The sequence below is a fragment of the Microcaecilia unicolor genome, chromosome 2 (genome assembly GCF_901765095.1).
Source record: "Microcaecilia unicolor chromosome 2, aMicUni1.1, whole genome shotgun sequence".
Taxonomy (NCBI): Eukaryota; Metazoa; Chordata; class Amphibia; order Gymnophiona; family Siphonopidae; genus Microcaecilia; species Microcaecilia unicolor.
The window spans coordinates 504665122-504678436 of record NC_044032.1 but is presented as its reverse complement, the minus strand read 5'-3'; the positions used below and the strand labels follow the sequence as shown (position 1 = coordinate 504678436).

The window sequence follows — 13315 nt, the reverse complement described above, 5'->3', positions numbered from 1 at the left end:
CTCTCCCCTCCCCTCCATTCATGTGCATCGCCTTCCTCTCTCCTTCCCTCCAACATTTCTCTTCCCTGCCCTCCACTCCATCCAAGTCCAGCATTTCTCCTCTCTCCCCTCCCTTCCATCCGTGTGCATCTCCTTCCTCTCTTTCCTTCCCTCCAACATTTCTCTTCACTGCACTCCACTCCGTCCATGTCCAGCATTTCTTCTCTCTCCTCCATCTATGTCCAGCATTTCTCCTGCCCTCCCCTCCATCCATCCATGTCCAGCAACTCTCCTCTCTCCCCTGCCCTCCTCTCCGATCCATGTCCAGCGATTCTCCTCTGGCCACCCTTCCCATTAATGTCCAGTGATTCTCCTTTGCCCATATCCTTGCCTCCCATCCATGTCCATTGATTCTCCTCTGCCCTCCCCTCCCATCCATGTCCAGCAATTCTCCTTTGCCTGTATTCTTCCCTCCCATTCATGTCCAGTGATTCTCCTCTCCCCTCCCCTCCATGTCCAGTGATTCTCCTTTGCCCCCTATCCTCCCCTCCCTTCCATGTCCAGTGACTCGCCCCAGCCTCCACATGCCCCCTTTATCGTTCCAACCCCAGCCCCAGATGTCAGCCCTCAGCTCCCCGACTTTCCGTTCGTGCGCCCTGCGTTGAAATCTTCTGTTTACCCGTAGTTGCAGTGGCAAACCGGCAGTGAAAGCAGCAGGCAGGCTCGCCTCCTCATCACTTCCCTTCCCTCTGAGTCCCACTCTTACGGAAAGGAAATTACATCAAAGCTTAGCAGTGTTTAAAAAAAGTTTAGATAACTTCCTAAAAGAAAAATCCATAAACCATTATTAAGATGGTCTTGGGGAAAATCCACTGCTTACTTCTAGGATACTGCCAACAAATGCAGCTGTACTTTGCTAGTACTAATGTCAACACTCACAAAGTTAGTAGAGAACTACCGGGAATACCAGTGTATCGGAGGTTTAAGGGCACAGTCTCATCTCAACATTGCAGCTACTTTTTGCGTTATTGCTGCGGTTTTATAATCATAGACTTGCACCCACCATCCTTCCGCTGGTCTTTACTGGTCGCTAACTGTCGATTTATAATTTACTTCTTTTTTTCTATTTCTTTTATGCTAGCTACTATCACATTAATCGTTTAAACCGTCATTTACCTTGCATCTGAGTGCCGTCAGACAAGCATACATTTTATGCTTCTAGGATAAGCAGCATAAAATGTATTGAACTGTTTTAGGATCTTGCCAGGTACTTGTGACCTGGATGCTGGGCTTGATGGACCTTCTGTCTGTCCCATTATGGCAACACTTGTATTCTTATTGGATCTGAAATCAAGTTTCTGATACTCCCCAAGTGATTCAAGAGTACGTGTACACTCCTACTGTGTTCCTCATGCCTTTAACATCACCTTCGAGGAGCAGTTCAGAAAGGAATTCAGTGAGTGACTTGAGTGATTCTTTGCACATTGCAATGCTGCAGCTTCAACATTGTCAGTGCATCAGAAAATCTAGCCTGTTCTTGAGATCCTTGCACTGCCTAAAGAAGGGATACTTACAACAAGTCCTCTGTGTTTTGAGGTTTATGTGTCGCACACCAGTATCCATCTCCAGTGTTTGGGGGAGGAAACTTCACTAAGACAGCAGAGATCATTGATGTCTCAACACTTGTTTGAGGCTCATTTGCACTGATAAACGGAGATGAAGACTGGCAGAGACCCAGACGTCTCCTCTGTAGTATTTTTCAGGGTATTCTGAATATGAACCAGAAAGATTCTCTGAAGGGGATGGATTTTGACTAGTTTGCCATCAGATCCATCTCCACCACATCAGAAGAGATTTCCAAGTCACATTCTTCAGTGTCTGCGTTCATATCTGTCTCTCTATGTAGAGGCAGGGAAGTCTTTTGGGAGAAATTTTTTTAAAACATTTTGTGCTCACATACCACATGGGCATGTACTTGCAAGACATGTGTAATATAGAGGAGTTTTCAAGCACTCTCCCTCAAGAGAAGGCCATGCTACTCTATTCACTAATAGCCAAAGGGTAAGATTGCAAAAAACACATAGTCCATGCAACTATATTTTCAAAATTGCATCAAGAGCTTCAGCTATGAGTATTTGCCTGAAGACTCCCATGGCTCCAGGCCTCGGAGATGAGGTATGGCATTGCAGAGAAGCTTGCTCATGTGCCATCCTGAATAGAAAATCTCTCTTCAGAGATAAGGAGACTGCCCAGCTTATTTTTGAAAGAGAAAGACGCCCATATTTCGACCCAAATCGGGAGATAGGCGCCTTTCTCCCGTGGGCGCCCAAATCGGTATATTCGAAAGCCAATTTTGGGCGTCTTCAACTGCAATCTGTCGCGAGAACGGACAAAGTTGATGGGGGCATGTTGTTGGAGGCGTGGTGAAGGTGGGACAGGGGCGTGTTTATCGGCCGAGGAGAGATGGGCACGCTTGACCGATAATCGAAAAAAGAAGGGCGCCAGAAGCGAGAATTTGGGTCACTTTTTCTGGACCCTTTTTTCTCACAAACAAGTCCTCAAAAAGTGCCCTAACTGCCGAGATGACCACCGGAGGGAATCGGGGATGACCTCCCCTGACTTCCCCAGTGGTCACTAACCCCCTCCCACCCAAAAAAATAGAACTTTAAAAGCTTTTTTTTTCCAGCCTGTATGCCAGCCTCAAATGTCATACCCAGCTCCATCACAGCAGTATGCAGGACCCTGGAGCAGTTTTTGTTGTTTTTTTTGTTACATTTGTACCCCACGCTTTCCCACTCATGGCAGGCTCAATGTGGCTTACATGGGGCCATAATGGAGGGTTAAGTGACTTGCCCAGAGTCACAAGGAGAGCTGCCTGTGCCTGAAGTGGGAATCGAAATCTGTTCCTCAGTTCCCCAGGACCAAAGTCCACCACCCTAACCACTAGGCCACTCCGATCCATGTCCAGCGATTCTCCTCTGGCTGCCCTTCCCATTAATGTCCAGCGATTGGTGCAGTGGACTTCAGGCAGGTGGACCCAGACCCATCCCCCCCTACCTGTTACACTTGTGCTGGTAAATGGGAGCCCTCCAAACCGTCCCCAAAACCCACTGTACCCACATCTAGGTGCCCCCCTTCAGCCATAAGTGCTATGGTAACGGTGTAGAGTTTTGGGCAGTGGGTTTTGGGGGGGATTTGGGGGGCTCAGCACCCAAGGTAAGGGAAGCTATGCACCTGGGAGGTATTTGTATATTTTTTTAATTTTTAGAAGTGCCCCCTAGGGTGCCTGGTTGGTGTCCTGACATGTGAGGGGGACCAGTGCACTACGAATCCTGGCCCCTCCCACGACCAAATGCCTTGGATTTGTTCGTTTTTCAGCTGGGCACCTTCGGTTTCCATTATCGCTGAAAAATGATAACGCCTAGCTCAAATCCGCCCAAATCTGATGCATTTGCCCGGCACAAACCGTATTATCGGGAAAAAAAGATGGACGCCCATCTTTTTCGAAAATGCGGTCTGGCCCGCCCCTTCACATACCCGTTCTCAGAGATAGACGCCCATGGAGATGGGCGTTTGCGTTCGATTATGCCCCTCTGCATCTGTCATAAAATCATCAAAGAACACAATGACAACTCTAAGGCCCTCTCAAGGTCCAACCTGGCCTTCCCCTCTTCCAGTAGGTATCACAGTGGAGGGCAGAGGTGATCATATTACTCTCCTAGGCATAGACATTGTCGTCATCCTCACCTTTCTCAAACACAACAGGGATGTGGCTCTCATCCAAGACAGTAGTGGGCCCAGACATCCTTCCCAGCTCCCCAGCCAAAACCAGGAACAGCATTATGACTACCTCTACAAGAATATAAGCATTGTTTCAGAATCCGTGCCAGTGTCTGCCTATTGCAAAACCTGTCATAATTATTTCCCCTTTTCTGTTGAGGGCAGCCTGTAGCTCAGGAGTCCCCTCAGTGAGGACTTGCTATCCTGCTTGTCCTTAAAGAAAACTTAGTTACCTATGGCAGGTTTTCTCCATGGACAGTACGATATAAGTCCTCACATACTCACTTTCCTTCCCTTGGAGTTGTATTCTAGTCTGAGCTTGAAATAGGACTGAGGAGGTCCTATACAACAGGCAAGATGTAACAGACATGACCATTAGGCTTCTCAAAAAGTTCTCAATATATCTAAGCTAGAGAAGCTTTCCCACACCAGGATCTGTTGGTGACAGCATCCATCAGTGAGGGCTTGTGTCCTACTTATAGGCGCAATACAGATAACGCACTTTTGGAGTGTTATTGGGGTAAATGACAGTATAAGTTCTGAAAGAAATGGGTCCAAAACAAGGCTAACATTAATGAGTGAAGTGTCAGAAGCAAATGTGTTCCCCTTATCTTTATATCCAAGCCCACTACGCTCAAATAATAGAACTAACTCCACTACCGAGTATTATAAAAATCGGACAATTATTTTATTTACAATAGCAGAAGATATAAGAAAGGCACATTACCATAGATGGAATTCTAATCCAGTCAGGCTACTCTATCCCCATACAGAGAACATAGCACACATACAACCTGATGCAGACCTCTAAATAGCAGCCTGATCCTCAGATGGCTATTAGTTCCAACGCAGGTCTGCTCTTTGGGTGGGATGTCAACACAGCAGCCCTTGCATCAGATAAGAGTCCCTTTTAATACTGAAATCATGGGTTTCAGCTGTGCTGATGGCGTACATTCTGGCTTTGGGGGGGGGGGGGGGGCACAGCAAGAGAACCACAGAAGTTGAAAGAACACCAGAGTCCCATGTGAAAAACACAGCCAGACAAGAAGTGGGGACAGGGTCAGGCTTTTCAAAACAGACCAAGGGGCCGTGATATGTAGTTAAAAACGTTTATTTGGTGATACTCAACATGGTACCATGTTTTGGCACATATGTGCCTGCTTCAGGAGTCTTGATAAATATATTTGACAATCACAAATATTTTCAGTGATGTATCTAAAGTCTGATCATATCTGGTCTTTAAAAAGACAGTTGATAGATTTAAGGAGTTATGTCGCTTGTATATGCTAATTAGAGACCAGTTATGATGATGCTTTAAAGATACATCACCGAAAATATTCGCGATTGTCAAATATATTTACCAAGACTCCTGAAACAGGCACGTATGTGCTGAAATATGGTACCGTGTCGAGTCTTCACTAAATAAGTTTTTAACTACATATCGAGAGTCTTTAGTCTGTTTTGAAGAGCCTGACCCTGTTCCCACTTCTTGTCTGTCTTTGGAGAGGAATGCATATAACTTTGTATACCCCAAATACTGTGGCTTCAAGGGCCAACTGAGTGTTTCACTGGCGCCATGCTGAAGGAATCACCTTGACAAGAAGCTGGGGTTTCATAAACAATGTGCAATTTGCCAGCCATAATATCTCTCCAGCTGCAAGGGTAATTCCAAGAGTCCTTGGCTGTTCTGGCCATGATGTCGATGCTAATAACGACCTTGTTATTCCAGCACATCGGGACCGTTGTCAGCAGTCTTCATCTGTATGCAAGGTTGCAGGTTCAGCAAACAATAGGCTTTGTATTAAAAGATGGAATAAGCTTAGGTCTTCATTTCTGAAATCAGAAATGTCTTTAGTGGGGTCTAGTGGAAGTTTGTTGAAAAGTTACCTATCTGTAAGCAGGTGTTTTCTGGGTACAGTATATAGGTGCAAAACAAGCACTATGAAGTACTGCATGTGTTCATATATAGTGAAGATACATGGGATTATAATACCTGTCACTATCCTAGAAACATGACGGCAGATAAAGGCCAAATGACCCATCCAGTCTGCCCATCCGCTGTAACCCCCAATTCTACCTGTTCCTAAGCGATCCCATGTGCTTATCCCATGCCTTTTTAAATTCTGGAACAGTCCTAGACTCCTCCACCGGGAGGCTGTGGAATGCTTACACGCTAGAGTTCGAAGATCCTCTTTCTGATTTCTTTCTGGTGTCTCCTTGTCACTCTCGGTGCAAGGCGAGAGCAGTGCAAGATACTCTGTTGCATCTGATCGACTTAGGAGCAGTGGTTCTCTTTCCTCCAAGGGAAAGGAGAATGGGTTGTTACTCGATTTATTTCGTGGTGCCCAAGAAGGGAGGGTTCATTTCATCCCAATTTAGACCTCAAGAGAGTCGATGGTGCTCTGAAGGTCCCCTCTTTTTGGATGGAAACGTTACACTCGGTTATTGTGGCGGTTCAGAAAGGAGTTTCTCACTTCATTAGACCTGACAGAGGCTTACTTGCACATTCCCATTCAGGCGGCGCATCAGCGTTTTCTTCGCTTTGCGGTGTTAGGGAAGCATTTCCAGTTTTGTGCACTTCCCTTTGGCCGGGCGACAGCTCCTCGCACTTTTTCCAAGGTCATGGTGGTTGTGGCGGCAGCGGCTGTGCTGAAGCAGGGCATTTTGGTTCATCCTTACCTCAACGATTGGTTGATTCGAGCCAAATCAATGTCTGAAAGCGAGGAGGCGACCACGCAGGTGGTATCTTTTTTATAGTCACTGGGCTGGGTGGTGAATCTGGCCAAGAGTCAGCTAGTTTCTTCTCAGTCCCTGGAGTACCTGGGGGGGGGTGTTTCAACACGGAGAAAGGCTGAGTGTTTTTGACGGCCACTCGCATTTCCAAGTTGCAGGGTCAGATTTGGCAGCTCTGTGCACAGAGGGCTCCCTCGGCCCGTGCTTACCTTCAGGTTCTGGGCCTGATGGTGGCAGCGATAGAGGTGGTCCCTTGGGCCAGGGCCCATATGCATCAGTTGCAGTGGGCTCTGTTGGGTCGATGGTCTCCTCAGACCCAGCAGTTGGAGGAGAAGCTTCTTCTGTTGGAGGTTATTCGACGTAGCCTGCGCTGGTGGCTTCACACTCCGAATCTAGTGAAGGGCATGCCGTTGGATCCTCCGGACTTGAGTAGTGCTCACCACGGATGCGAGTCTGAGGGGCTGGGGAGGTCATTGCCTGGGGCAGGTGGCCCAGGATCGTTGGACGGTGGAGGAAGCTCGCTGGTTCATCATCCGGCTGGAGACGCGAGCAATTCGGTTGGCTCTTCAGTCCTTTCAGTTCCTTCTCGAAGGCAGGGCGGTCAGGATTCTTTCCAACAACGCCACGGCCGTCGCTTATGTAAATCAGCAGGGGGAACGAGGAACCAAGCACTGGCCGTAGAGGCGGCAGAGTTAATGAGCTGGGCGGAAAGGCATCTTCAGGATCTCTCGGCGGTGCACGTGGCAAGGTTAGACAACGTGAGCGCAGACTTTCTGAGCAGGCACACGTTGGATCCCGGAGAGTGGTCTCTTCATCAGTCGGTCTTCGATCGCATAATGTTGGAATGGGGTCGTCCAGTGATGGATCTCTTGGCGTCGGGCAACAATGCCCAGGTTCCTCGTTTTTTCAGTCGGCGGCGGGATCCTCGAGCTGAGGGGATCGATGCGTTGGTTCTTCCATGGCCGGTTCACAAGTTACTCTGTGTTCCCTCCATGGCCACTGGTAGGGCGAGTAGTACAGCGAATCGAGTGACACTCGGGCTTAGTGATCCTGGTGTCTCCCAATTGGCCACGCCGTCTGTGGTACGGAGATCTAGTACGTTTGGCAGTTCAGGACCGATTCCATTGGGGCCCGAGGTGAAGTTGGTTCAGGGACCGATCGAGATAGCCGATCCTCTCCATTCTCACTTACAGCTTGGCTCTTGAGCGGCACAAATTGAGGAAGAAAGGTTTTTCTCCCAGGGTAATTGATACTATGTTGCGTTCTCGTAAGAGGTCTACTTCGTTGGCTTATGTGCGTATATGGCAGATCTTCCAGAATTGGTGCCAAGAGCGGGCTTATCTTCCCTTGCGTGTTTCAATAGCGGACGTTTTGGAGTTTCTACAGGACAGATTAAACAGGGGTCTCTCGCTGTCTTCCCTGAAGTTGCAGTTGGCAGCCTTTTCCTGTTTCAGAGGTAAGGTTAAGGGGGTTTCTTTAGCGGCCTCTCCGTACGTTATACGTTTCTTGAAGGGAGTGAAGTTGATCCGTCCGCAGCATCATCCGGTGGTTTCTCCATGGGATTTGAACCTGGTTTTAGAGACACTGGTAGCTCCTCCGTTTGAGCCTTTGTCTTCCAGCACCTGTAAGGATCTTACTCTGAAGGCAGTTTTCTTGGTAGCCATTTCTTCGGCACGTAGAATTTCAGAGCTTCAGGCTTTGTCATGTAGAGAGCCTTTCTTGTCTTTCTCTAGCGAGAAAGTTACTTTGCGGACAGTACCTTCCTTCATACCCAAGGTGGTGTCTTCTTTTCATGTGAATCAGGTGATTTTGTTGCCAGTGTTGGGTAATCGTTCAGGTGAACATTCTCAACGTCGCTTGGCCAAGTTGGATGTTAGGCGCATTTTGCGTTCTTACTTGCGCAGGACACATGATTTTTCGGGCCTCAGATAGGTTGTTTGTTTTGTTTGGAGGTCCTAAGAAAGGTGAGGCGGCCTCCAAGGCAACTCTTGCTCGGTGGTTGAAGGAGGCTATTGGTTTGGCTTACTTGTTGAAGGGGCGTACGGTGCCTTCGGTGCTTAAGGCACATTCTACCCGTGGGGTAGCAGCTTCCTGGGCGGAGAGTAGTTTTATTCCTCCGCAGGACATTTGTAAGGCAGCGGCTTGATCTTCTATACATTCTTTTGTGCAACATTATAGAATTGATGTTCAGGTTTTGGAGCTGCTGTGTTGACCTCTGGGTTTCGGAGGTCCCTCCCTTAATCTTATACTGCTTTGGTATTTCCCAAGAGTCTTGACCAGTCTGGAGGGTTGCTGAGGAAGATGAAATTATGACTTATCTGCTAATTTTCTTTCCTCTAGACCCTCTAGACCCTCCAGACCAGTCAAGACCCCACCCGTGTTGTCAGATATCTTTTTGAGCCCGTGTTCTGCTATGGCTGTTTCATAGTATGTTTCTTTAATTTTTGGTTTCCTTGACTCTAGACTGGTGCAGTACGGGGCGCTCTTGCGTTCGGTCTGCTTGAGCACACATTGATTTGTTTTCTCTTGGGTTTCCAGGTACAGGGGTTTGTTTTTAGTTTTCGATTGGGTGTTGTTTTCTCTGCTTTGCTAGGCGTATACTGGATATATTTGGTGAGGCACAGGTTATATGTACAGAGTTCATAGTTAGTTTTCTCAGTCTCCCTCTGCTGGTAGGTGTGCATAACCCAAGCGTCTTGACCGGTCTGGAGGGTCTAGAGGAAAGAAAATTAGCAGGTAAAGCCTAATTTCACCTTTGTGAACTTAAAGTGGCCCTCCACTGACTGCTGAAGAGAATATCTAGCCTGTGCTAACTATTGGCTTTCCACCTAGAGAAGTGTGTTTTGGGCAATAAGATGCATCCTAACAAATGTGGTGCGTTTTTGCTTTAATATAGGGGTTTTCAACCCTGTCCTGAGAACGCATCAAGCCAAGCAGGTTTACAGGATACCAACAATGAATATACGTGAGAGAGATTTGCATACAATGGAGGTAGTATATTACTGAAAACCTAACACTTGAATATGAACAAAACCAGCAGGGGTATATATCTATGACCTCAACAGTGACTCATGTTAAAAGATATAAGCATGAGCTGAAGCTATTTAGGACCAGACCCTGAAGCAGGTTTGCGAAACATGCATCATGTCGGTGTGAGTCCATTATTGACTTTTTAAAGATTCACAGCAACTAAAGCTAAGTAGTGCTGTATACTTTAACAAGTAAAAAAAATTCATGAAGCACTGGAAAGTAATTAAAAAGTGAAATTGAAGACCAGTGATGGTTACAATGAGCCACTGGGATGTGACCCAGTGTGAAATGAGTCGCTGCTGTGGTCATATATATACCCCTGCTGGTTGGGTTTACAGTAATATATTGATTCATTACCCCCACTGCTTGAATATGGACCATTTAAATTGATTTATCACAATGAAGGTAGTGCATGCAGATTTATATCATGCATATTCATTGCAGATATTTTGAAAACCAGTCTGGCTTGATGTGTCCTGAAGACTGGGCTGAGAACCCTTGCTTTAATATATATTAAAACTGAGCTTCTCTGGGTCCCTAACACAAGTGGATACATACCTGACATCAAAATCCCTTTTGGGAAGTACGAACTCCCCCTCAAATCACAACTCAGGAACCTTGGAATACAGTTAGATTCAGCACTTACTCTGATTCCCCAAATCCAAGCAACCTTCAAGAGCTGCTTCTACTATTTGCGACAGCTACACTGCCTCTCTCTTACATCAAGAAGGTAAATCTTATCCCAGTTGTGCATTCCATGGTAACATCAAGACTGGATTACTGCAATGCACTATACAATGATCTGACTACAAAGGACCTGCACCAGCTCCAGTTTATTCAGAATGCAGCAGCAAGACTCATAGAAAGTTGCAAGCTATGTGACCACATCACACCATTTTTGCAAAAACTTCATTGGCTACCAGTACAATACAGGGCTAAATTTAAAACTCTGTCTGATCTTCAAGACCCTCAATGGAAATGGCCCTGAGTACCTGAATAATAGGAAGAGTACACACTGCCAAGGACACTAAGATCCTGTCAAGGATTATCATTAATCACACCCTCTCCGTAATTAACTTGTTAGTCTCACTCACACATACAAGGAGTGACACGGGCTGCACATACTGCAGCAAGACATGTTGATCCACTCCTACCCTAGCTGAGATAATATTAAACCATCTCTGACCTCATGCGCAACTTTCTTTAAATTAGTCACCTTACTTTCTAACCTTCTTACTCTCTTACCTATCTATATGTTCCATCTTTGCTTTACTGTTCACTATCAATTAAAATGTTCTATTATGTATTGTGTTGACATTGTAAGTATATTATGCCATACTTTCTGTTGTTGTTTGAATATTTTTACTGCTGTAATTGCCTATTGCTCATGTTGATCTATTCTTACTGTACACTGCCTTGAATGAATTCCTTCAAAAGGGTGGTAAATAAATCCCAATAATAAATGAAATAAATAGACATAGCGCATGTGATTTCAGTTTCACCTGTGCTAACCAAAAATATAATTAATCTTACCAGCAGGTGCTTCTAGTGGGTAGGTCAAATTCTGGCAGCTGTGTGCTTCTGCAAAAACCTATTTTCTCATTTCCTTTCCTTAGGCCTCTTCTCTCTTGCAGTACGCTCTACACTCCTTCTGTCCTTCCATCCCTAACCACTATGAGTCATGTTGGAATGGCAATTAGTATGATTTTATTTTTAGTTGTATTCTCTGTATTCCCCTTCTTAACTCTTTTCCTCTTTTGCTACATACCTCTTCCAGGCTGCCAAAAAGGAATTTATCCAAGTTCCATGCAGCATCTATTTTTCCTCCACCATCATCTATGAGCAGTAAGACACATGATAGTGTTTTCCTGATTACAAGCAGTTAATGAGTCACAGAGATAGGGTTACCTCGGTCAGTTCAACAGTCTTCAGAAAGAAGCAAAAATAATTACAGGTCCAAGCTTTCCCATGATACAGAAGACATTTGTTAGGAATTTATTTTTATGAATTCATACAGCCTAAATCAACTTTGATTTCAGTTCTTTTAACTTAATAATGGGATATGCCTTCGTGCTGTAACCCCTGCTTAGCATACCTAAACTCATACACAAATGTAAACTGAGCTTTGTTTGTTAGTACACTCCTAAGTACTAGAAATGGTTTTCATTTATGGTTCTTCAAACTATTTGGCCATTAGTTATAAAGCCAAAATCATTAATTCTGCTTTATGTTGTTTCCACTGAAATAATCGTCAGAATATTTTTTTTTCATCTTTTAGGGAAACGATTTGGAGGGTCTGGTGATTTACGCAGACACGTGAGGACACATACCGGGGAAAGGCCATATACTTGTGAAATTTGTAACAAGTGCTTCTCCAGGTCTGCAGTTCTGCGACGGCACAAAAAAATGCACTGTATGGCTAGCAAGGACAGCCAAGATACACTGGAGGAACTTTCTCAAACAGTGGTAACACCTGATCTGGAAAAATCTCAGAGTTCTGATTCATTTTCCCAGGACATATCTGTTGCTTTATTGCCACTTAAACTTCCTAGTCAAGAAATTGATAACACAAGGACTGAATATGATGGGAACTCTGCAAGTTCTTATTGCAAACTACAGCCAGTGATTCAAGGTCATGGTAGAGTCCCCAAACCTCATATGCAACAAACATCTCCTCTTCCTTCATCATCCTATACCTACACAGAGGAGGACACTGCTACTACAGAAGAAACGTTACAGGCTGATAACATTTCCATGATTCGGTCATCTATAGCAAGTTTGGATAGTCACTGTAATGATACGTTAGGCAGTCGTGCATCTTCCACAGCATATAGGAACTCTGATGGGCCATTCTTCTCAAATATGACCCTCTGGGGCTTGGCCATGAAGACTTTGCAGAATGAAAGTGATTTGGACCAGTGAGAATTTATTTGGCATTAATAGAATTTTAAAGAACACAGCCTGACCTTGTTAAAAATTCAGTCTGCTAATTCACGTAAATAAATAGTAATTAAACCCAATCAATGATACATACACTGAACAAATTAAAAAGGAATTTGATCAGACTATAATATAACTAAAAATATTTAAAGTGGCAGCATGCAGGATCCATGAAGTAGAAGCTAATTTCATTTGCTACCGGTTGCAGTTGGATACTTTTTTTTTTATTATTTCATAAACCAAAACATCTAGTCCGTATTTCAGGGAGAAACTCCTTTATGTGGCCCTTGTAATATTGTCTAGATATTGTACCCTCTCTGGTTTGTGATAAGTGGAATAATGTGCATTTCCAGGTTTTGACTTTCATTTTCGTTTTCTTCACGATGGTACAGGCCAGAGATATGGGTGGGTGGTTTGTATTTTGCTGTTGATCTTTCTTGCCTTTGCTTTCTTATTTTGTGAAATCTGGAACAGTAATGACTAGATGTACCCCTTTTGGGGCCAGTGGTCTATATACATTTGTACCAAAAGCAAAGAAGGCTCTTGAAATTTTTTTACAGTTAGTTAACTTATTAAGAATGTTATGTAAATATTGTAAACACAAGTGTATTTGTAAACTTCATCTTAAAATGTTTCTTTATAATTTACTTGCAATAAAAAAAAGTGTAATGTTGCAAAAACTATATCTATTTTTTCCAGTAGGAGAATATACAGAAAGTATGGTACCTCAGGTGAATCGGATGTTTGGATGCAATTGATATCTGATTGAGGGGGTAATCTTAGTTCTATAAATCAGAGGGTAATCTTAATTCTATAAGCTGGAGGGATTTTTGAATTAAGAAAGGAATTTTTG

General features: G+C 44.6%; 1 protein-coding gene across 3 annotated transcripts in view; it reads left to right on the top strand.

Moving 5' to 3' along the window:
- The window catches only part of ZBTB49 (zinc finger and BTB domain containing 49), a 77817-nt gene extending 64713 nt beyond the window's left edge, over window positions 1-13104 (top strand). For all 3 annotated transcript variants that reach the window (XM_030191185.1, XM_030191184.1, XM_030191183.1), the window contains one exon: window positions 11801-13104. In XM_030191185.1, coding sequence (XP_030047045.1) covers window positions 11801-12444 — 644 coding nt within the window. In that variant the 3' untranslated portion in view covers window positions 12445-13104. The remainder of the gene's footprint in view (window positions 1-11800) is intronic.
- Window positions 13105-13315: the final 211 nt, after the last annotated feature.